At 35.5% G+C, this 25041-nt stretch overlaps 1 protein-coding gene across 29 annotated transcripts in view; it reads right to left on the bottom strand.

Moving 5' to 3' along the window:
* Positions 1 to 576: 576 nt before the first annotated feature.
* Positions 577 to 25041, bottom strand: part of MEF2C (myocyte enhancer factor 2C) — a 168131-nt gene continuing 143666 nt past the window's right edge. For 14 of the 29 annotated variants that reach the window (XM_033110076.1, XM_033110069.1, XM_033110067.1 and 11 more), the window contains 5 exons: positions 14053 to 14225; positions 12531 to 12554; positions 11511 to 11640; positions 10788 to 10923; positions 577 to 5302 (listed from right to left, as the gene is read on the bottom strand). In XM_033110076.1, coding sequence (XP_032965967.1) covers positions 4981 to 5302; positions 10788 to 10923; positions 11511 to 11640; positions 12531 to 12554; positions 14053 to 14225 — 785 coding nt within the window. In that variant the 3' untranslated portion in view covers positions 577 to 4980. The remainder of the gene's footprint in view (positions 5303 to 10787; positions 10924 to 11510; positions 11641 to 12530; positions 12555 to 14052; positions 14226 to 25041) is intronic. The other 15 variants (XM_033110089.1, XM_033110088.1, XM_033110085.1 and 12 more) reach the window with 4 other exon arrangements.

Raw genomic sequence — 25041 nt, forward strand, 5'->3', positions numbered from 1 at the left:
ACATTGATCTAAGGACATTCCAATTACAATTAAATTTTGGTAATTAATATATCATAGTTTCTAAAAATGTATGAATTCACTAATTTTCTCAAATATTTAGGTATAAGTCTATGTTTTCAAGTTTTTTTTTTGTTGTTGTTGTTGTTAAAGAAACTATTTTAATGAAGAAAAAATAAATCCGGAAATGTTTTCTACACATTTTGGTTTAAAAATAATTTCACTTACTGCATACCGTAGTAGTGCCTTTCACAATGACTTCTGGAAAATTCTGTGCATTTAAGCAAGTTATCAAAGACTTTCCTAGAACGGCTTTGATAAAGTTGAACCACTCGATAAGAACCTAGAACTTCCCACATTGGCTGAATACATTTATTACCCCAAGAACTATGATCCAATTCACACTCATCCTCCCTCCAAAACACAAATACCCCTTTTTTTGAGTATTTTGAGTTGAAAACTGAGAAAGCTCACTTGTGCTTGCAGGAGAAGCTACTTAAAAAAAAAAGAAAAATGATAAAGCAGAATAAATTTAAACAGCAAAACATTAATTAAAAAAAATGCACCACAGACACTGCATCACTAAGAAAGCCAGTAACTTTACTGAATTGTCTGCAAAATACAAATTATACCTTATTTCCAGCAGGAGAAACTTTGGAAAATTCCCCACTTTTATTCACTACAGACAGCTGAATTAAGTCCCTTGAGATACAGAGATGTGGTTTAACTTAGTTATAACATCTTGTCATCTAGTGGCGACAAAGTCCAGCTTATGCCGCTGTGAGCCTCTATTTGAATATTTGTTGCAATGCTTGTATGCCCTCATTTACAAGCTACTTTAATTACTGTCATTTAATGGAAACAAGTCCCCCAAAAAAGAAGAAAAATGATACAGCAAACCATCTGAAGCAATCCAAGTCCTATGCCTACAGTAACCCAGGTCTACTTTGCTCTGAGAGAACATTGGTACTGCATTCAAACCACAACAGAATCCATCACTTAGCTGACCTCTCTGAATTAAACTGAGGTATGAATCAATTTGAGGTATGAATAGGGAAGGCAAACGCAATACCCGATTATGAAAATAACCAAAATGGACAAATTTAATGTAGAAGATATGTGGCTTGGATTGCTCCACATCTTTGGTTAAAACATATTTAAGAAAAGCCTTTAATTACATCTGTAGTCTGAAGCATTCTAACAGACACCAGTATTCCATCAATCTTCAAAAGATCTGTAGTGGCAGGAAATTCACGCCATATAAGTGACGACATCACAGCAGATGGCACAAACAGGAACAGATGAAGTATGCTATGCTTAAGCAACAGCCTTTATTAAGGGTTCAAGTGGCTGCTTCTTCTTTTTTAAAAAAAAACAACACTTTTTTTTTTTTTTTAAAGAAAGAAATACAAGCATTAACTTTCTGGAAAAAACAAACAAATGGATAAAAGGGGCAAAAAATGCTATTTCTAAGTTAAAAGATGGGTGTGTGAGAAAAAGAAATACATAAAATTGTGAGAGGGCAGATATTCTTTTAGAAAGTGTATTTGAATATTTTTTTTTAAATTCTCACTTTAGTTAACCTTAAAGTGGTCTGAGGATGATAGGCATTTTCATATTCATCATTACAAAATGCTAAATTCCACCTTTGGGAAAAAATAAGCCATTTTACTAAAAAACACAATTTTAAAAAAGGTTGAAATGAATAGCCTTCCACGCACCAATGCATACAATATACAGGTTGTGCAGCTTGCATATATTGCATCAGTGTTACCAGTATTTAAGCTTAATATTACCAAAAATCTTCTAAAATAGGATTAGATATAACAATACTTGTAGCTGTGTAAAATGCCACTTATGGTTCTTTGACTTGCAATGAAGAATGTTGCCTAAATGTTACTCTAGGATGGGTTAAGTAAAATACTACTCCCTCAGGGCTCTGCCCTAAACTCCCGAATACAAGGATTTACTGTGATAAAAAACCAAACCATACTAGCTTTGCAAATACAATAAATGATAAATTACAGATAAAGTATGAGGGTAAAGATAGACAGTGATTGTTTACAGAAAGTGACTCATCACAATCAAAATTGTGCTTCTTCTCATTAAATCATCTTTAAAAAATTCTCAGATTATCCCTTCGCTATCTTGCCACCACTTTATATGAATTCAGTAGTGAGAACAAGAGATGACTGGCATCCATTTTCAAGTGATTCTGTTCTTTTCATGTTCTTATAAAACTATTGTCTGAATTGCTATAAATAGCCAAGGCTTCTGCTGGTACTTTAGCTTACTTTATCATCAGCATTAGAAATTCACCTTTTCTTTGTGGCTGAGGCAAATTGCAGGTAAAAAATTAATATGGCTATTTTTTCATATTTTCACATAATGACCCTTTCCCACCCACTGGTAAGTTTCTACTGATATTGATAAAGAGTTTTGAAATGACAAGGAACATTTGTGACATGTTTGCATATTTTATACACATCAAGTTATAAGGGAGTGTTGTAAGGATGGGATCAAGTCGATGGTAAGAAAAATGAGTTTCTTAGTTTTCTTTCCCCTGTCTGTGAATATGTGTGTGCGCGTGTGTGTGTGTGTGTGCATATTTTCAGGGATGATTTTCTATTTTTCCTCTGCATAAATGTTTTTCTTTCATGTTCCATGGATACCTCGAGTAGTGGGACATATGAAATGGCTACTAGATTTTTTTTTTTTTTTTTTAGTATATAAAATGTTAGTACAAGGCAGGTTAGCATCCTATATGGATACCACCAAAGGTGCATTGTGGTCTAATTGTAGATTTTAGATCAAGTTAAGAAAAATATAGCCTAGTTAGTAAGGTCTCCTGGCTTTTGCCACCCAGCGGCAGCCTTTTACAATGAGAAAACATAGCAACTGTGCAAGTAAAAGAAAAAATGGTAAGAAATGTCCTACACCTGATATAGGAGTGTCAATCTTACTGTCTGTATCTTCTTTGCTGTGTATGTCAATGCATATGATTGGAGGTGAATCGACAGATCTTCACATTCCAAGAGAAGGAAAATCATTCCTAGATTGAAATCTCTCTTAAACAATATATATCAACTTTTTTTTTATGGCACTCACTTTTTAAAGGGTCTGAAAATTAATCCCTTATAGACAAATATTAGACAAGAGTCATCAATATTTCTTGAATAATTAAAAAAAGGGACATAGAGAGGTTCTTTAATGGGATTTCTTGAAATGGCTATTAAATCTCTTTATTGAAGAAAAAAATAGATGACATACATGCTTTATGCAGAAGTGACATTTGGGGTTCCTAACACACTGGGGTTGTTCAACAGTCCTATATTGCTGACAAGATTGTTGAGGGTCAGTTAAAATAATTAAAAACGGATGACGAAGCAACTATCTCTTTACCTGCTTCCTTCTTGTCTAGCACCCAGTCTTTCACATTTTTCTTCTGTGGGAATTTGTAACTTATGCATCGAGTAAACTCCATATCACTAGTTTCTAGGGCCACATTTGCAGGACATGTGCCCCAATACACCTTCTCTATTCTGGGCATATTTCTACAAAGCATATCAAATTCTAGGCTGAAAACCAACCAGGTAATTTAGGATATGGGCAAGTTAGGGTATGCACTTACTGAATTCCAAGATGCATGGTGAAATGGTGAGATCAGAAAGGGGCCCTGCATTTGATAAAAATTCAAAAACAAAAATAGCATAAAATAAACTAATTAGTATATACAATGGATGTCAGTTTACCCAATAGATCGCTAATGTATTTAAAACAATTTGGGGTGTTGCAGTGTGATATGTTCTAATCCCACAGGTTATCCTTTTGACAGCTGACCTTGAACTTATAAAATGTATGCAGAGTAAAAGAAAACAGAAAGAAAATAGTTACTCAAATGTGCAACTGCACAAATATACCCCCCTCCCGCTATTAACAAAACTTCTGCTATTACCATAATATTATATATATTAGAAAGCTATACACAAGCATGTTAATTTCACAGATTTTTTAAAAGATTCTTAATATTTTATATAATTAGAAATACACATTTCAAAAACAAAACTTCTACAAAGAGAAAACAGTTATCTTGGTTAGCAAAGCATGGAGTTCTTCATGGCTTAGGGTAGTGCTTTCTATACAAAAAGTCCTTTTTGGTTTTTTACAGGACTGTTTAAAATATTAGCGAAGCTATCAAGGGGGGAAAACACATTTTGGCTTAAGTAAACTACGAAAAGCCACAAATGCTTTGCAAACTCTGTCTTACCTTTTATATGAAAATAAGCAAAATGTAATGTACATATTTTTATATTTTTATTTAATAAGAGATGCAGACCCAGATTTATTTATTTATTTATTTATTTAATTAAATACGTTAGCCCTCAAACTCCACATTTTTTAAATAGGTATGGTCCTCTTTTAATGGTCATTGATCCTTTTGATTGAGTGCCATACTCCAATGATATGCCTGCAGGTTTTGAGTGGTCTTGGGATGTTAGGTGACCTGGCGTGTTCCTAACATTTACCAACGGCCACCCTTTGCCGGGTCTGTCCAAAACATCTATACATTTTTCTATATGTTGCATAACAGCTGCTCTCTCTTTCAGTAAAGATCTGCCGCTTTTGGCAAATGTTTCCTTTTGTCTATTTACATGTAAATAACGTTGAACCTGCAACATGACACTATCTATTGTAACATACATTTTGCAAAGGAGCACAACAGTGAAAAGAAGTTAGCCTTAAAATCTATTTTGTACAAGTGTTCTGTTGTACAACTCGAGTGCTAAGCTTATCTCAGCATTTCTGTTTATCTTTATACTGTATCACTGAGGCAATTTAAAAGTACTTTTACAAAACAGAGTACCTGACTTTTTTTTTTTTTCCACACACAGCACATATAATGCATATCGACCCCCCTTCCCCATTAAGGTATAGCACACACACACACTGCAAGAAAAAAAAAACTATTAAGTAATAATCTGATCATGTTGCCCATCCTTCAGAGAGTCGCATGCGCTTGACTGAGGGACTTTCCCTTTCGTCCGGCGAAGGTCTGGTGAGTCCAATGGGGGAGTGGAATTCGTTCCGGTGATCCTCTCGGTCGCTCCCGTCGTAGGAACTGCTACAGCTGCTCAAGCTGTCAACAGGAGATCTCCCCGCCTCGTGGCGCGTGTGTTGTGGGTATCTCGAAGGGGTGGTGGTACGGTCTCTAGGAGGAGAAACAGGTTCTGACTTGATGTTGAGGCTTTGAGTAGAAGGCAGGGAGAGATTTGAACTCTGAGATAAATGAGTGCTAGTGCAAGCTCTGTAGGAGGAAAGGAAACCCAGTTACAGATGGAGGAGGCCTGGAGCCCCCAGGAACTCACAATTACATAAAACATCAGCTTAAAGACTCTCATAGACACCAGAGCATGCCCAGAGGGAGGAGAACGTGCTTAGGAGCACGTAAGGGCATTGCCTTCTTAGAGCGATTTAGGATGTCTCTGTTGATTTGCCCGGTAGTAATTACAGTATTTAACTGGTCCAGGCTCATGAATCACACCTCTAGTCTCTGACAGGTTCCCTAAACGGATAGGTTACCGGTTCAGAAAGGTTTTTTAATAAGACACACTGGAAAAAGCATTTTCTGTGTCTATGGGATTTCTTCCTAGACTAGTTCCAAAATATAATCTAAGATTTAAGATACAGTGTTTAGCTTTTGAATTAGATGTCCTTGATTTACTATTGCCAGTGTTTGAAAATTATTGTAAAAAGCTTATTATGGATATAAATGTTTTCCTCAATTTGATAAGCACATACACATTAAGTTGCATAGTCTTCAGAGAAAGGAAAAAAAGTTCAAATTTCAAATGAATAGAATCCATAAAAGGCTACTTATAACCATATCTGGTAAAAAGCCTGGGAGAGGGGAAAGAAGGGAAAGGAGGAAGGAGGATGAAATTATTTGCAGAAATTTTAAGTATTGGCTTAAAAACATTTAGAATTCCTACCCCACTAAAACTAATAAAATTTTACTTTCTTCGTTCATCCTTTCTCAGCTAAATGGGATAAAAGTGCTGTCTATTTTCTGCAATTATTTCAACTTTACCTCCTATTGCTAGTCTTGCTCTGCTGGGGGACTTAGGGGACCACTTCTCTTATTTTTCACTGGCATTAGTTGGTGAATCTGGATTTGCCTAAGAAAAGATTGTTAGTAAAGAAGGATCTAGTGTGATTTTGTTCCAGGAAAGTATAACTTGCCCTTCTCCCAAAACGTGGGAGAATTTCGATACTTGAAATTCTGGAGGAGAAAGCATTAAGCCCTTAAGTGTACATCAGCAACGACGATGACTTTGATCAGGATAAACCATAGTAACATTGCCGATGTCAGTTTTAAGATGCTTCCATTGTTCTTACATTCTAATTGCACTGACATCCACGACTAGATTCAGCATTATTTGCTCATATTGTCGAGAGAATAGGCAAATCTCTTTTTACTGAGGAAGAGTCACAGCATAGAATAATCCGTAATAGACACACCTATTTTAAACAAAGGAAAGCAAACCTATCTACCCATGTATGTGATTTTATTACTTTCCAATGGAGACAATTAGATGGTATTAAAAACGTCATTATGAGTAGTGAGAAAATGGGTATATATTTCAGAGGAAAAAGTGGAGTAACTTGGGGCTGGCTTTTTGGAAGGTGCAATTCAGGCTCAAGATGTATAGAGATATAAAATTAGTCAGAGATGAGTTTATTTTTGAGTGATGTTTTATACAAAAGCACCACCTACTGGCAAAGAATTACTTTCCTTCTCTTATTAATAGATGAGCTAATGTCAAGAATAACAAAGGAGAATTATTTGTTTTCCTAATAAGTTTTTCTTTCTCTGGCTTTTATGATTTTATAGAATCAAAGCAGTTTTAGCATTTATATCAATATACTACAGGGAATGTATATAATTTTCAATCACCTGTTCATACTTGTATTTCTTTGTATTTTTATTTTACAGTCTATATTAGTATACTAATTTTCTAAGAGTTTTAATTAAGTAATGTTTAAATCAAGAAGATATTAAAATGGGGGGGGATACCTATATTTCAAAAGGATCCATAATGGTGGACTATTTTATCTTGGTTCAGTGTTACTTAATGTTTCATTTTGATGTCAGAGAAAATCATCTTTTGATTTAGGATGAAAGAATTTTCCTGACCATTTCACTAAAATTTAATGAAATGTCTACTATGAATCACACAAGTGTTTAATAATGAATGCCAATTAGGAGTCTGAAAATAAAGTGGCATATCAATAAATATTTTTGTCTGCCCTTCAACATTTAGATTATGTCTTCACAGGCGGGGGACATGGAAAACGAAAAAAAAAATTTGGTGAGTTCGACCAGTAAAAGCAGTTCATCTGGATAAATTAAGCAAAAAGTGACATAATCAAAATGCTATTTCTTTAACAAAGCTTTTGGAAGCTGCATTATCTCCCAGTGTCAACTGGCTTGTACAGGTTTTGCTGCATGTCTTCCCCATAAAAGACATGATGATTACTGTTTATCCCTTCCTATAAACAAATAGACTAGTCCCTACGTTAATCTTTTGGTGGCATTCCATTTGACACTGAAAGGATATATGAAGCATTTTGAATAGTTCTGGGGACACTAAATCCAGAGTAATGAAATGTAAGTGGTATCTGAGATTTAGCTTCATTATACTGTGATAGAGAACTCAAAACAGGTTGACTTTTAATTGACTAGTCTCTGTTATCAAGGAAGTATTTTTCTTGAAAAGAAAAAAGTGATTAAAAATCACTTAGCTGTATATATGCTAGGCTCAGATATAACCATGTTGTGGTTTACTTATTCTTGAGAACAAAATTTTTACAGACACAGACAATTATGAAATGCTTCATATGTGTGAGTGATAAACAGGTGGAGGGAAAGGTGGTGGAGGTGGGGATAGAAGCCAGACATGCAAGTTTCCTGTATCAAGTCCTGATGCAACTTCTCATCTACTACAGCTGCCTTCCAACTGGAAAAACACCTACCCTGCCCCATAATTGTTCAGTAATGAAACACGACTGGATAGTTTTATTTAAACTGCTTACTGCCACTGCCTGGAAAGGAGACTATCAAACTATATTTAAACCTAAACTTTTAAAAGTCATCTTTACTTCAAGTTACCTCTCTCAGTATATACATTAACACAGATGATAATACAGAAGAATTTCCAGAAAAACAGGTTGCCCTTTTTAGGTGGTAGGAGAAAAACACCCGGAAATTTGAAGGGCATTTTTCTCAAATCTTAGTATTTAAATGACTTTCATTAACCCTTGATGGCAACTTCCTTCTGCCAGTCACCGCGGCTCTCTACATCAAGTCAGTTTATGCCATGTATGTAACTTGCTTAGATAAACATCAAATACTAGATAGTGTTAAAGTATAGCTTTGAAGAGTTGAAGGTATTTTCATGAACTAAATTCGAAGTGCTCTTTTGTACTTTTCAATTTTGAGAAAGAATGGTGGTGACCATCTCGGGCTGCTGGGAATACCCACTTTGGCAGAGCTGAAATACATTTTATTCTCCTTTGAACACTGTTATCTATCCAAAAGAATGTGAACCCACCATACAAGTGCATGAGACTACTTTAGCCAGGAAAAATATCAATTTTTAGAAATTAATTTACACTGCCTTAGTTTACACGAAACTAAGGCAGCTCATATAATTTATTTTACATAAATATTACAACTTGGGATAAAAAAAAAAACCAGTTTAACATTTAATGTTAAACTAGCATGTGCTAGTCCATTTGAAGGAATTTCCTTTCGAGAAGCTCCTCTGTGTGTGTGTGTGTGTGTGTGTGTGTGTGTGTGTGTGTGTATGTGTGTGTGTGTGTGAGGGAGGGAGGGAGGGGGAAGGAAAGAAAGGAGGGAGAGAGGGAGGAAAGAAAGTCAGTAGGTGGGCCAAAATTAGGACTGGAAGTGGTATCCTATCTGAGAGATAAGGGAAGTGATTAAATGCAATAAAAACTCATAGAGCAAATTCAGAGTGAAGCTATGCCTATGAGAACTGGTGTTGTAAGCAAATCACACTAAACAAAATGCTTTATCCCTGGCTGTTGTAGTTCAGTGCCTCACTAGTCCAGAGCTATCTTTTCTCATTTACTGAAGCATCTATTAAGAACAACAGATTCTTCATGTAACAGGAGAGAATTTTTAAATTGTAGTATAGTTAAAATACGTAAGTAAATGTGTTTTATATGTAACATGTAAATTGTGAGATGTTATTGAAAACCAAAGAAAGCCATATTCAGGGAAAATAACATAATTTTTGACATTGATAATTTCGAAGGAAATCTAGTCCTCTAATGGATGAATTTTGTGAAAAATGAAAAGTAAACAGCTATCTTTATTTTTTGCCAAAAAGCATGTACAGTGGATCCACTGCTGAGCCACAGAAGTGTATGCATTTTAAAATTGCCTGGATGGTATGATGTACTTAGTGATAATTACTTGAAAAAGTTATTGCAATAAATGTCTACTTGGATAGTTAACATCTCTGAGAAAATTTAAATGTCCTAAAAAAATTCTGTTGCTGATCAATATTTAATATATCTTTCAAGTTAACAATCTTTCAAGACAGGAGAGTAATACTGTCATGTGAATTTATTATTTATACAAAAGGTTAGATTTTCAACAATAGTGATTAGTGAGTAGAATGTACATAAGCCAATGGTGAATGGGTTGAAGAATCCATTACCACAGCACTGATCGATGTGAAATCAATTCTACTGAAAGCTGGTGGGGCAGGGGAGGGTAAGAGAGGTGAAGTTCACTCAGTGATTTTTATTCTACTTAATGTCTTATGCTCATTATCTCCTTAGAAATAGGAACGTAGAACTGGTTAACTATTCCAACCAAATGGCTCGGTAGAAAAGTAAAAGTGAGACAGGCATAGAGGATGTTTCCAAAATAGAAAAACTTGTTATCTTTAAATTTTCTATCCTCCTAGTATTGTTTTTTGAAGTTTAATTGCAGTTTTGAAGTTTTTAGTGAAACTTAAAGTCTTAATCTCTAAAATAAAATTATTTGTTTTACAGGTAGTGTGAATTGTGAATTCAAGGCTTTTTAAAGGTTTGAACATTTCCACAATTTAATGCCAGGAGTCATTTCTACGATAAAGACATACCTCAAAACTACCACAAGGGGGCAGAAATACACATCTTCTGACCAGAAAACAACAAAATTTATTTTTATACCCAAATTTAGGTAATTAGTATGTGTATGTACATATACATGTATGTTTATATTCAGACAATATCTATAAATATACAACTATACTATGAGTATATTATAAATATATAAAATCAGTGGAATAGTTGATCCTATGATTATTATGTTAACATTAATCTGAGCTATGTGGTTTATGCAAAGTGAGGATTCTCACATATCCCAAAAAACTTAAAGAACTTATAACTATAAATGTCTTCTTACGTCCCACATGAGCTATGTGAAACTTAACTAAATATTTATTATCGATAGAAGTGAAAATAAATATCGCCGAAAATAATAGGGAAATAATTTATGTCATTATCACAGAGCGCCTGGACCCTGCTGTTAAAGAATAAGGAAAGTAATATTTAAGCTACTTGAAAGGTATTGATCTGATAATTACTTTCAGATTTGGATAAAGTAGAATTTTACGTCCTCTAATGGGACATTAGATCACATTTTTTAGAGATTGCCATTTGTCATTTAAAAATGCATTCTAAAAGTGGATTATAAAAGAAATAATGTTGCTTACCCCAGTTGACTGAGGGCGGATGGCGGCATGTTATGTAGGTGTTGCTGTTGCCAGCCAGTTACTGACCCCAGGTGAAGAGCGCTGGCAGTGTTAAACCCAGACAGAGATGACAGGTCGGCACTACTCAGAGAGTACTCTAGATCAAAAAATAAAGGTCAGGGAAAATGTTTAACTTGGAAATTGCCAGGTGATGAATAGAAGAAACATTTTTGATTTTTAAAATATTCTATTAGCATTATTTAATGATCATTATACGTTGTTTTACTTTTGGGATGGGAAGAAGGAGAAAAAAACATCAGGGACTATGTTAATTTAAAAGAGATATACTATACCAAAAAATAAGTATTCCATGAAAGCTTCGAAGTAGTACAGCTTGCAATTCTAGTTTATTAAAACTACAATATGGTATTACAGTACATACATATGTTTTTTAAACAATCTCAAGGAAGTGAGCTTTCTATTACATCAAAGAAATAACAGCTCATTTTCCTTGAAATTGTTCTTCTATACTGAACTCAGGTTGGGTTAGTAAAACTTTCAGTCACTTAAAAAAAATGTGGATACTCACTTTGTCTTAGAAACAAACAGGTAATGGTATACTGCTCTGGACACCACAGATACTAGGTAAAACCTCCTAACAGACTAAAAAGGTACTATCTTTTTCATCTTGCTTTTTAATAAAAAGTATTTCATGTACTATTTGAACATGGCAAAGCTACTCACCGGTACCATATGTTGTTGAAATGGCTGATGGATATCCTCCCATCCCTTGTCCTGGTAAAGTAGGAGTTGCTACGGAAACCACTGGGGTAGCCAATGACTGAGCAGACTGGGAGTTATTTATCCTTTGATTCTTTTAAAGTAAATAAAAAGACATTACTGGTGGAATTTTTTTAAAAGTTAAAAATATTATATTTCAGTACTAATTTTGCACATAAAAATATAACCTGGTACAAATCTCATGAAATTAATCATTTAACATGTGTCTCTATGAACTCTGCCAACCCTATCATTTACAATCCTTCAAGAGACCAGTTGTTGCCATAGTAACCCATTACATCAGTATCTCCTAGGCAACTGAACTAGTAACAAGTACCATAGCTTTATTATGGGTAAAAACAGACTATGTTGAAAACTGATGAAATATGTATACTGTACTTCCATTGTTTCAATTTTTATTCAAATGCAAATTTAAAAAAAAAATGAAATCAGCCACGGTGGCTTTATTCTCAGTTCTATATACAGCAGAGCAGATGGGTAGGGTGTCATGTGATATTCTGACCAGAAGGTGGTGCTCTGACCACTTTTTTCAGATTCTTCTAAACTTCCCTTAAACTAGATGGCAAAGCCGTAACATTTACATTTAACTCTTTACAGCAAGGAGAGTAAAGAATCACATAAATTTGAAGATCATGAGGCTTAAATTTCTTAGAAAACAGTATCTTCATGGTTTTAAATATCAGGCATTTTGTGTGTGTTAGAATTTTACTATGAATTAAGTCCTAAAATAAATTTAAAACATGGCCTTCACTTGCAGAAGTTGAGACCAAAAAATAAATAACCTGACATACTTTTTACCTCTGAGTGATATCTGAAATTAATAGTATCTAAATATAATCACTGTTAACACACAATGATAACTTCCAAAATCTTCCTATTTTACTAGAGCTACCACTCCACCTAAAAGTTGCTTTAGGTTTCTCCTTGCCTAGGCCATTTCAGGGAAGCACGCTCACCACTTACCAAAAGCAGGTCGACATCCTCAGACTGACAGCATGGGGAAGGAGTTTTATAAATTAGTGTCTAAATATTTATAATCGGGCAAAATCTTTTCGACACAAGGAAAAAGCATCTTCTGATACACACAACCGTTTAAATAGTTTTTAAAAACCAGACTCTAAAGATAATTCCTTACAAAGACATTCTTTGTTTCCCTTAATGAGCTGTTTGTCTCAAATATAAAGTCAATCTATCCAGTTTTCAGCATAGGTCACCGTCTCAACATTCATTATTTCACCATCACATTTTGGGGGGAAAAAAGATTGTCTTTTCAAATCCCACTTGCTGGAGGAAGGGGAATTGCACCTGACCAACCGCTCATAGAATCCCTGTGAAAGAATCAGTTTTAAGGAACTTGGGATAAATCTGCTGATAGAGACAGACTGCCATGCATGGCCCACACTGCTTGGCTATGGCCCTGTGGGAGGTTTTATTTATTAGATCCAGTCTTTTCCTAAGAGAACGTTGCATATTATGTGATTTTTTTTGGTTGATATTCAAAATTAATCTGCACTGTGCCATAATAAACTAATCAGCTTGCAGGACTGTTTTACCCTGAAGCTTGCCACAGAGCACAGAAAGGAAAAAATAAATGTGTTTGCAAAATGATCTAAATTTGTCTACTGAATCTTGGTTTTAAATGTTCTCGCGCTTAAGCAAAGCTAATTTGGAGAACACTGATGTAAGTCTCTTTGTTGTTGAATTTAGTTCCACAATATCATCTTCATCTTAGCACTGCAAACCCAGGAGAAAGAAAAATGATAGAGGCTGAGATAGATATTATTTATATTTCTATTTCACATTAATTTATTTACTCTTACAAGTGCCACAACGTATTTTTTTTTTTACGTAAAATGTAACCTTTGTTTTCAAAATGCCTAGGATCTGAAAACAATTTGCTTTTGAGAGGCAGTTATTTGCATGAAGCACATACATAGAAAGATGAATTGAGGCAGTGTACAGGCATGTGATGTACTGAACACTATCACTGCAATATACCTAAGAAAAGAATTCCAATTAACAGGAGAAAGTTCATTTGGAAATTATGAAAAAAGATTTTTCATTGTCAGCACTCTAAGGACATAACTAGTTCAATACTGTAAAAATCTGTTATGAAATACCTCATTCTGTGAATTTGACTCTACCATTGGTCGAACCATATGTCTGTCCCATAAGCAGAGTAATAAGTAATATATTTTTTTTCTAATTATAAATTGGAGCCCTTAAAAGGAAATGTTTTCTTTGCCCCAGAACACGAGTACTGTAGTGGAGTTTATTGGATGTTGGTTCTTTTTTCACATGGAAAAGGGAAATGTGAACCAGTTACCAGAAATAATTGCTAAATACAAAGAGGGCTCCAGCAACAGCACTGATGTGTTAATTTTCTGGGAGCACATAAGTAATTCATAAAGTTAGACAAATACAAAAAGAGCAAAACATATACAAAACATTATCAACATTTATTTAAAAGGCAGGTTGTCATTACCACTGATGGCATCGTATTCTTGCTGCCTGGTGGAATAAGAACGCGGAGATCTGGTTTACGGTTATTCATCCCTAAATTCATGGGGGGAGGAGATTTTGCTTGCATATTCTTGTTCAAGTTACCAGGTGAGACCAGCAGACCTGGTGAGTTTCGGGGATTGCCATACCCATTCCCTGTTAAAACAAAACAATGAAAGAAAGCACTCAGGAAGAAATCCAGACTCAAATATGTTTTTAGAGAATACACAACATGAGATTAAGAACAAAAGCTTAACAGTATAAGACATGCAATAAATAACAGACACTGAAAGTCTACGGGATGACTGATGAAACTGCCATGTGAAGAGCAACCCAATCAGTTATTTAATAGTGTTCTGTAGGAAGATTAAAAACTTCTAATGAGAAGACAGTTTATATACATCAACTTGCTCAGAAATCAACATATACTTTTTTTCCTATTAAAAAAATTCGGGAAGAAAGTCAGACAGTCATTCAAGGTCTAAGAAAAGCACAAAATTGGTCCTGCACTTTAATTGACCGGCTCGGCAGAGGCCTGGCTGGAGTGACTCACTCTTTCAGTTCAATGGTTTGGGTTTTATTTTGTGTGTCTGTGTGTCCTCAAGTGAAGAAAGGGCACACCAGCAAGATGGTAATTTCTAGGACACACAGGAAGAATAGCCTCTTACCCAGCTTGCTGCTCAGTTCCCCTTTCCTTTGAGTGATTTCTCCCTATGGTTTTCTTCTGTCTCGTTTGCCCTCCTTGCTAAGTTCAGTGTACGACCCTGAAGGCTGGCTTTCCTGCACACACAGAACTTCAAAAAGCAGGACTCCTTCTCAGGAGCTGAAATGAAGGATGATGCCTCCACGAAAACGCTGATTCACCAAGGCACAGGAATAGCCATCTAACACGAACACTGACAGGATTTTCTTAGGTCTCTGATGTTTAGCCCCCTACTAACAGTAAATGGCTATCTGGAGGTCTGCATGTCTCATAATTCAAAATATACTGCTTTGTGGCAGGAAGAACTACGAGGGAGTTGATGTAACCTGAGCCGAGGCAGAAAGTCATCGGCTGGCTTCCTCCACTGCCTCTGATTGGAGAATACGAGAAACCAACCACCTGATTCAACTATTCTTGCTGGAAAACTAAACAGCTATTTTCTGAAGCTCTCTAAAGGAGTGAGTCAAACCTCGTTGCTACTGCCATCATTCCCATAAAACACAAATATCTATTACCCCAGGACGAATGGTACTGTGTGCTATCCAATGGGGATGCAAAGACCAGGCTCCAGTTCTCAAAGGCCCTGAAACTCCTCTGTGGTAATCCAATATGTACACGTGCAAAACGTACAAACCAAGACGACGCAGCCTAGGGTGAAGTCCCCACAGAGAAATCCAGATTAAGCGTTACTGAGTTCCCAGAAGGGAAGAGATTAAATCATAAACATTCACCTGAGAGGCAGGAATTGATGTGGACTTTGAAAAAAGAGAAGAGATAGTAAAATACACTGGGCTTGTGACTGGGCACTGGGAAAAGGATGAGGAGGGAATTCACGGAGCATAGTCTGGGACACTGAGGAACCTGGTTAGAAGGGAACCCGTGAAAAGAGAGGAGTGTTGGAGCCTTTGGAGGGACACGGAGGTTGGGCTATGGAGACCTGGAATTGCAGTCTAACAGGGCTTGGGTTTAAATGGTGGAAATGGAGATCCACGAAGGTTGCAGAGCAGAAGGAACACAGGCCTCTACGTGGACAGAATGATCTATGTGCATTAGGATATCCTATAATTAGGGAGGCCTGGTGGTATGGACCAGTCTGGAAACTATTGTGATAGCCCAAGCTAGAGATGAAGAATTGGGAAGGCAAAGTACAGGTGTATTTCAGGAGATATTTATGGGAACATCTTTTGAATTAGAATATATTTGAGGCACACTGTGCAGAGAACAATTGTTCTTCATATCCATTCATTTACCTGTCTCATTTTATGCATGAATAAACAGGTTGAATATATAACAAATAACTACAAGACTAAATCTGTCAATTGGATTATGCATAAAATTCTCCATATTACTGGGGGGAAATCCCCAAAATAAAACAAATGAAATACCACCAAACATGTGTTGAGTACACAGTAGTTGCTTAAAAAATGTTGGTTGAATTTGTATATAAACTCCTCTTCTATAATAAACTTCACGAAGATTAGCTAAAATCTCTAAAGCCAGCAAATATGTTGAAAGCCAAAATTTTCCTTCACAGTTATTTTGGACAGCTTTCTGTGGCAAAAGTTATTATATGAAACAAATATATTTACCTTTTATCACTAGAAGAAATACAAAGAATTTGTTCATAGAAAAATGCTTGATAAAATTGAATGCTCAGAGGAGTTTTATATTGAGTATTTCTTTTATGTTTGAATCATTATTGTGAGGACTTTATTTTATGTTTGAATCATTATTGTCAGGACTTCAGTTTTAATTAATAGATTCTACTGGATAAAAAGGGAATCCGAAAAACCAAGACAAAATTTGCACTATACTTTTCTGTCGGCTGAAGTCCAGACTGACACACTAAATACATATGTCACTTATTTATTAAGTCTGCGTGAGGTCTGGTTTAAATAAACAATCAAATGGAAAATTAGCTGGGTAATTTCAAAAGAAGGGGGAAAAAAACGTCAGTTAAGCAGTGCAATGAAGCTTGAGTAGATCAGAAGAAACTAAAACCCCGGCTTGGTAGATGCTGATACTGGTTTGCATGGAGGAGTTATTTTGTTAAAAGGAAGTAAAACCGCTTCATAAAATGTGTTGTCCTGTGATATGAAAAGCACTGGGCCAGTGTGCGAAAATGGAAATGCTTCATGGAGGCTCTGAGAAAAGTTTTTTTTGTTTTTTTTTTAAAAACATTTTCTACAGTAAACTCAGAAATTCCAACAAAGCCTACATCTTTTTACTCACATTTTAAACAATAACTTGGGGCAGCAGTAGGGAAAACAAAAAACAACTAAACATACATTTTAGTTTTTAATCCAATAAATGCCTAAATATGAAAAAAAGTTGATTTGAAAAGCATTCTATTTTCCTCTTGGAATATTTCCTGTTATTTGGAAATTATGCCATTTTTAGAAGATTACTCATATTTTAAGGTGTTTACATACTGCATGTAAAATATTGTGAACCACGATGACACTTCTTAAATTCATATTTTTAGAGCATCAAGTTATTTTTAAGAACAAATAAATTCTGCCTTTTACCGGCGAATTTCTGCTCTTTTTAGCATATTGTGCCAGCTAGCATTTTGGAGCCGTATAATAACCATTTCTGTTTCCAGCCACCAAGTTGTTATTCTTCTGGCATAATATAGATTCAGGAATGCAAGACTGTGGATCCTAAACCAGTGATATAGAAACCTATCATTTGAAAATCAATGATGAATACATGCGTGTGGTTTGCTGCTAAGAAGAGCCTGCATTTAAACCAGCTCGGAAACCACGGCCTCCTCCTCACTCTGAACGCTGTGGCCTGTATTGAGGCTGTTGTCCTATCATACGATAAATTCACCATACAGAACAGTCTCGTTCAAAGTCCAGGGTCAGAGAGGTGGGAAACACTACCTCGCAATAACCTTCTAATATACAGATTCAACCTTGCTTCATGCTATGTTTTAAAATGATCCTCCGCCTGAACAATTATCAATTTAGATGTGACTGTATACAGATGTCACATTCCCTGGACCACTTAAAAGCACAAAAATTATAAAGCATGAGTGAATGGATTTCCTGATTATAGATTATAAGAAAATGAAGAACAGACCAACTTTAGAGTCAGTTTGTTTTATAGTTTCATTTGATTAAAAATATTGTTTCACATAACATAAAACAATTTAAGCATTCACGATATAATTTGGATGAAGGATAAGGGAATCTACCTCAATTGGTTACAAGTTTCTAAACACTCATATTAAACTAGTATAAATATACAGAACTTGAAATGTGGTGTTAGGAGAAAAAAAATTTTTTTCTCTCCAGTTAACTTGAAAACACTTGCTTTTTTTTTTTTTTTATTGACTCCTATTTTAAGAAGTTGTAAATTCAAAGAACATATTCCTGGCTTAAGCTGTAGTAAGGAGGACATTTTGCCTTGTCTCACAGAGCTCAATTGAGCACGCAGCTCTCTTTGAGCCCAAAGTTCTAAAACTTTCTCTTATTTGGATATTTAGACATTATGAGTCTTTTCACCAGTTTTTTTTTTTTCCTTTTTTCTGGAACTTTCAGTTATAAATACAAGCATATAAAAAGCTATTATGCATAAAACAGAAACTAGTCCTTATGGACCAAGGCTAATGTTTTCATGGGCACAATCTTTTTTTCAGTCTCCCAAATTGTCCTTTTGACTATTCCCTTTTCCTCTTCCAACTCTATATCCAATCAGATACCAAATCTTGTTACTTTTTCTTCAAAAATGTCTCTCTCCATGTCCACTGCCACCATCCTGATTTGGCTTTCATCACCATTTGACTAGGTTTTTCAATAACCCCCATGTGGTTCCCTGGTTTCTAGTTGAACAGTTCTTCACTGGGCCTTAAGATGGACTTCAGGAAGATTGAGAGCTCCTTAAGCTGTAGGCAAACTTATGTGCATATTTGTGATATTAAATCTAATGTACAGTCCCAACCTACCCAGGGAAATCTTTTTAAAGTACTGCTTCCATCATGTTCCTTTTTCAGATCACACGCAACACTGGTGAGTCAGTGCCCTGTGTGGCTCTCAGGACTCGGCAGAGTTTGACCCATTCTATCTATCTAACGTGATTTCCAAAGGCCATAGCCAAACACATGGTCCTCTGAAAATGCTTCCGTCTTTGTTCTAACAGTTCTATAACCTGTGTTTGCCCTCCTGTTTGATGCAAATTCATTTTTTAAGGATCAGCGAATGTCCTAACTATGTCATGATGCCGTTCAGACCATTTCAGCCCACTTTGAACTCACTCTCCTCTAAGATCCTGTTGAAATCAGAGGCAGGGATACTACGTAGAGTACTAGCATTTTAAGTGTTTCAAGTGAGCACAAAATGGATACACAAAATATGCTTAAAAATTAAGAATTATTCAGGAATGGCACTAAAAGTTAAGTTACTGAAGGAATGTGAGATGAGAACTGAAAAATGTAATGAGTAACTTATTAATTTCAAACATCGAGGGACTCTCCTCTTTACGCTACTTGAGAAAATTTTCTTGAGATAATAATTACATACCGATGACCAAGTACACCATTGAGACAAACTGCTTATCAACCATATAATATGCAAGTCAGGAAATCATGCAAGTGCTCACCCACTAAATTTGTTTATAGAGAGTTAATTGAAGCTTCCTTTTTCACCTGTTACACCTATTAATCATTTTAAAGCACATTACCTTAGCTAACTGCAAGTGGTAGAATCAAATAAAGCAGAATTTTTCCCTAAGGAAAAAGAAAATGCTTAGACATTGGATCTTTTCCTCTACACTGACAAGTGTTTATTGCCATGGTTGTCTCTATACCAAGATAAATCTCAACAGTAATTTACTCACACGGAACTTTCTACCAAAAGATGGGCTATATGAGATCCTAGGAAAAAGAATGGTGAAAGGGTGGCAATTAAGACTGAATAGGATTTCATCAGATGGTTCAAAGGGAGACTTCCTGCAGAGAGAGAATGCAGGAGCAATCTCAGAGTCATGACGATCTTTGAGAAGAACAAACATTTCTATGAAGATGCAACACTGGATGTTTTAGAGTATGAAATTTTCAGAAGTTGGAAAAGTAAGCTTGGCTAAGACAAGCCTCTCAGGTCATGCTAATTTTATACTGAACTTCATACTATAGAAACTGAACAGCCAGAGTTAGTTTGTGAGTGGTAAATGACATCGTTAACTCCATGTGTGAGGAAAATAATAGTGGCAGTGGAAATGATAGATTAAAGGGGGTTCGGGTGCTGCTCGGGAAGGTAGTTAGGATGCACCTGCCGTGGGACACGAGGAATGAGGTCTCGACGAGGCAGCAGAGATGCGAACATTTACAGGGCAGAGGGGAGCCAAGAACAAAAGAAAGAAATAAAGTAGATCAATCCAAGTTCTAGTCATGAGATCTCCATCAGAGTTCCTCCAACCACACTTAGCTTTAGTTTTCTCAATGCTAAGTAATGATTTCGTAAGTGAGAAAGAAGCTTAAAATTCGTCTGAATCAGAGACTTCCACATACTCACCTGAGGCAGCCATCATGACGGCTGCAATATTAATAATAGCATACCCTTTATATAGTGTTATTTAGCAACAATAGTAATTACATAAAGCATACTCATTAAGTACCCTGAAAAGTACTAGGCACCTAGTAACTGCTATATAAGTGTTTGCTATTACACATAGATAGAAAAGACCTTTAAATCCTCACAATGACAACCGTATGAGATACTAATACCCTCCCTGGGTTACATAATGAGAAAAATGAAGAACAGAGAGGTCCAGTAGCTCAATGTCCAACAGCGATCAACTGATAGAGCCGTGATTTGAACCAGCAGTGTGTCCAGAGTCCATACTCTGAAGTACAACACTGTCCTGCTCCTTGAGAGTCGAACACACTTTGAAATTTTGAAAACCCTTCTATGCCAAATCTTATTCTAACACTACAGAATACAAATGAAGTGTGAGACCTGAAAGAGACATGAGACTAAAGGTCCTCTTGTGCCAGAGGTGATGTGGAAACTTGAGAAACACCTTCCGTGGCCCACTTGGCCATCATAAATAACTGCTCTAGTTCAGAAGTTGCTGACCTTATATATAGGAAGGCACAGAATGGTGATGTTCAAAACCATATTTCTGGTCTCTCTCTGGATAAATAAATATTTACAAACAGGAAATACTGGGTTTAACTACACTAAATGTCAGAGCAATTGTTTAACTTTCGTGTGCTGTTCAACTGGATGATTAAATATGCTTTGAAAAAGAGATTTTGTAGTATTTTAGTCAATATTCTTCTCTCCTGTAACAGAGGGTAAAGATGTTTACCTGCCTATTGTCAATTTAAGAGACCATCTTCCATCAGAACCACTTAACACAGTAGTGAAATGCCCAGTATTTTATAGTATCTGTTATTAGTTGTTATCTAGAAAATAATTTCTAATATATAGGGGTATAAAATTTACTTTGTTTAGTAATTTGTTAACGACATCTTACTTTGGGGAATTTGAAGCAAAAAGCCATGGGAAAACATTAAGTTGAACATATAGCTGAACTTCTGATATATTGATTTTCTGCTTTTACTTTAGCAAAATATTTTACCAATCTAGGTTTCTTTTTTCTTTCATTAGAACAATTTTGAAAACATTTACAAGCATACTTGTCTTGTTAAACTAGAGATGTCATACATTATAATGCCCATTACCGTCAAGTAGTTTTATATTTGACTTTTTTAAGGTTTTAAGATAAATTAGTTTTCAATATCAGGGCATTGTTTGGTGCCTCAAATAAGCTTATGTCTTTTTACAGAAAATGCTTTGAAATTATATGCAGTAGACTTGCTCATACAACCCACTACTCTACTGGAAGTGACACACTTAAAATAGTTTTAGTGGAAAAATATTATGACCTTCTAGACTTCAGCCCTATATGCACTTTGACCTGAATGCCTGAAATCCTGCTAACAGTGGTAGGACTTATAAGTTATTCAGCTGTTGTGAAACACAGGTTTCTTTTTTGTAGTTGTTGTGTTTTTGTCTTTAGGGAAAAGGAGATCTTCTTCATGGGATAGCTCTAAGGGAAAAGGCAACCACAAAACATCTGGAGGTCAGAAATCTGGGAATGATGAAAAATTCAGTATGTCTACTATAGAATGGGGCAAATCAAATTTCTGATTATGATTATGGTTGTGATCCTTAAACATAAAACTGTCTTCATTCTATCTGGGGGTTTCTTAGGGAAATAATACAATAATGCATGGTGTCAGACTAAGAAGAAACTCCTGTGAAACCTCAGCGCCTTTTGTGGTGTAGTCTTAGAAAAAATACCCCAAGAATACACCAAAGCCAAGGCTATTTTTGGCTGTACCAGTCAGAGGGCAGCAGACATTCTAAAAAGGACTTGTCTCTTTTGCTTGACCATGTCACCCTGATGTTGAACCAGACCTTCATGGATTTCATATCTACCCCACTTGTCCTTGATGTTTCTTGGCTGTGTTTTGTTTAGTATCTTTTGTGAAAGCAAGTCTATCTGCTAACTAGATACTGAACTTTAAACATTCAGCACATACAATAAGCTCTGGATTGTGAGATAGAAATTTTCTCTAAAGATCAAGAGTCCATGTGATAAAGTAGGCTTGTGTTGGCAAGCCACTCGCTCATTTGTCCTAACAGTCATGTGGGTCGGGCAGGATCATCTCAATTTTTGACAGATGAGGAAACTGAGGTTCAGGGAGCTTCTGTAACTTGTCAGTAAGTGGGAAAGTTTGGATTTGACTCCAAAACACATTACATTATTACAAAGGCCAGATGTTTCCTATTTAGAATGCATCCTTATAATCTTCCCTGTCTCTGAATACAGGCTCCATTTGCAAATAAGGAAGAAATTAACAATCTAGTATTTCCAGTACAAAAAGACACTCAAAATATCGTTCTGTTTTTGAGTCCTGATTTACTGAAGGGATAGTTTTTAATTGCACCACAAAAATGATATTGAACCTTGCTATCTTCAAAAAATTCCACTTAACAATGAGTGATAGATTTATGACTCACTTAATTGTTCACTTCTTGTGATTTTGGGGGCTGTCTCTTTGCTAAAAATGAGGGGGTGTGTTCATTATTGACACAATCGCTCATTCTTTCAGTCATTTTTATAAACAAAAATATTGAGACAGTATAAATTAGAGAGAACGTGACAGAAGAGAATGAATAATCACTTGTGATTTTAACCTTTACACAACTGCTGCAAACACATCAGAAGATCATAATGTTCAAAGTGAAATGTGTTGCACTGTACTGCACTGCACTCCCATTCTGCCTCAGATTTATTAACGTATCGTCTTTACTCCCACCCTTGAGGGTAGAGGCTGTCACAGACATCTCTGTGAAGCCTACTAGTGCATGCACGTTGAATAAATATCACTGGAACTGCATTAAACTAAGCTTTATCTTTTGCTTAGAAAATCAAAAATATAAATAATTATAATACTAACAACAGCTAACATTTATTAACAAGCACTTACTCTGGGGTAGAATCAGTGCTAGGTGCCTTGCGTTGGTTATCTGATTTCATTTTCACAACAATCCTGCAACAGGAAATTCTCAGACTTTTCAAGGGCAATAATGTCACCCCTAATATAACTTGTACATCCTATATTTTCCTTGGTTATTTTATTATTCTGAATATTTGCCTCAGGAATATTTTCCCAAATTATTGCTTGAGCAAACATTTTACTTCAAGATTTTATAGTTTTCTTTGAGTTGCTTAATATTACACTAAAGGTTCCTTTTTCATGATTGTTATGTTAATTAATGTTATCATATCTGCATACGTAAACTGACCATAGATTTGGATTCACTATTATTACTATCATAACCTATATTAACTATATTAACCTATCTTAACCATAACCTATATTAACATAACCTATATTAACTATAGCAGGGTTCCCCCCCACTATAAATACAACAGAATCAGTTCTTGACCATTACTGGAGGTGGTAAGTGGACTCTAAGGTCAAGACATTGTGAAAGGAGGGCAGAGTGTTTAGTAAAACAGTTAGCAAGTAAATATTAAGTTCAGTTAAAACAACAGAAATGGAGCAATAATAAATAAACCCAGTGAATACTTTACACCCAGTGGACACATCTATAGTTTTTAAAATTGAAATTGTTTACCCAAAGTTTTGGTACAATAATTTCCTTTAGTTTAAAATAAACTAAAGGAATATATTTGATTTGATCTTTCAAATATGAGACTGTATCATGACGGTAACTCTGAATTGAAATTTAAATGAAACATACTATGTAAGTCTAACTGTAAAATTTAAGTGACTGGCAAAGGTTTGTCTAAAAACAGCAAATTATACTCTTGGCCGACAGCTTTGACGTCCTAAAAAGTCCCTGGTAGGTAAAAAATTGATTTCCAAAAGAGGGGTTTTTTAACCACATCCCTCCTTTAGCGTCTGCTGTCTGTTGATGTGCAATTTCATATCACTGATGATTGTTTAAAGAGCTTTTCTTTCCATGTTATCTCCAACTAAAATCTTACGGAGATGATAAAACCAGGGAAGAGAGAAAACAATAGTGTACCAAAAAGAAAAAAAAAAACTGCCAAGAGAAAAAAAAGTTGAGTAAAACTAGTGTTTTAGAAGGAAATAGTAACTGCTTGAATTAATATTAAAAATGTCCAAAGTTTTATTATCAGTCACATTCCTAAGTTAAATTGATGAGATATAAGTGAAGAGACCAATTTTCACATTGCTTTACTGAATGTAACAGAAGGCTAGGGGATAAAAAACAACATAGTTTGTGAGATCAGAAACCATAATATACCCAGGGCTCTAAAATCTGCTAATACACTCTCTAGGAAATTATAATTTGAAGATTTGTTTTTCCCTCCAGAGATCAAACTTCTTAAGAAATAAGTCAAGCCAAAGAGGTTGAAAGCAGAGTCTACGATATCCTGACTTAGCCTGTAACATTCATTTGTCTTCTCTTTGACTTGCCTCTCTCAGTTCAGTATTAACCCCTAGAGAATGGTGTCAAGGGACTCCTTTTTTAGTAATTTTTCAGGTCTTGTATATGGAAAGTAGACACTGATTTTCTTGGCAGTGACCGTGTATCACGTGCTGTATATCATCCAACTAGAGGAGTAGGTATTTTTCTTTTCTTTAATAAATCTAGATAACCTTGGTTTGGGTTAAAAATATCACTGTTACTTAATTTCATAGATATTAATAAAGCAATGCTGTTGGATCTTTATTTATGTTTTGGGTGAACTCCC

Source organism: Rhinolophus ferrumequinum, chromosome 7 (assembly GCF_004115265.2).
Source record: "Rhinolophus ferrumequinum isolate MPI-CBG mRhiFer1 chromosome 7, mRhiFer1_v1.p, whole genome shotgun sequence".
In the NCBI taxonomy this organism is placed as follows: Eukaryota; Metazoa; Chordata; class Mammalia; order Chiroptera; family Rhinolophidae; genus Rhinolophus; species Rhinolophus ferrumequinum.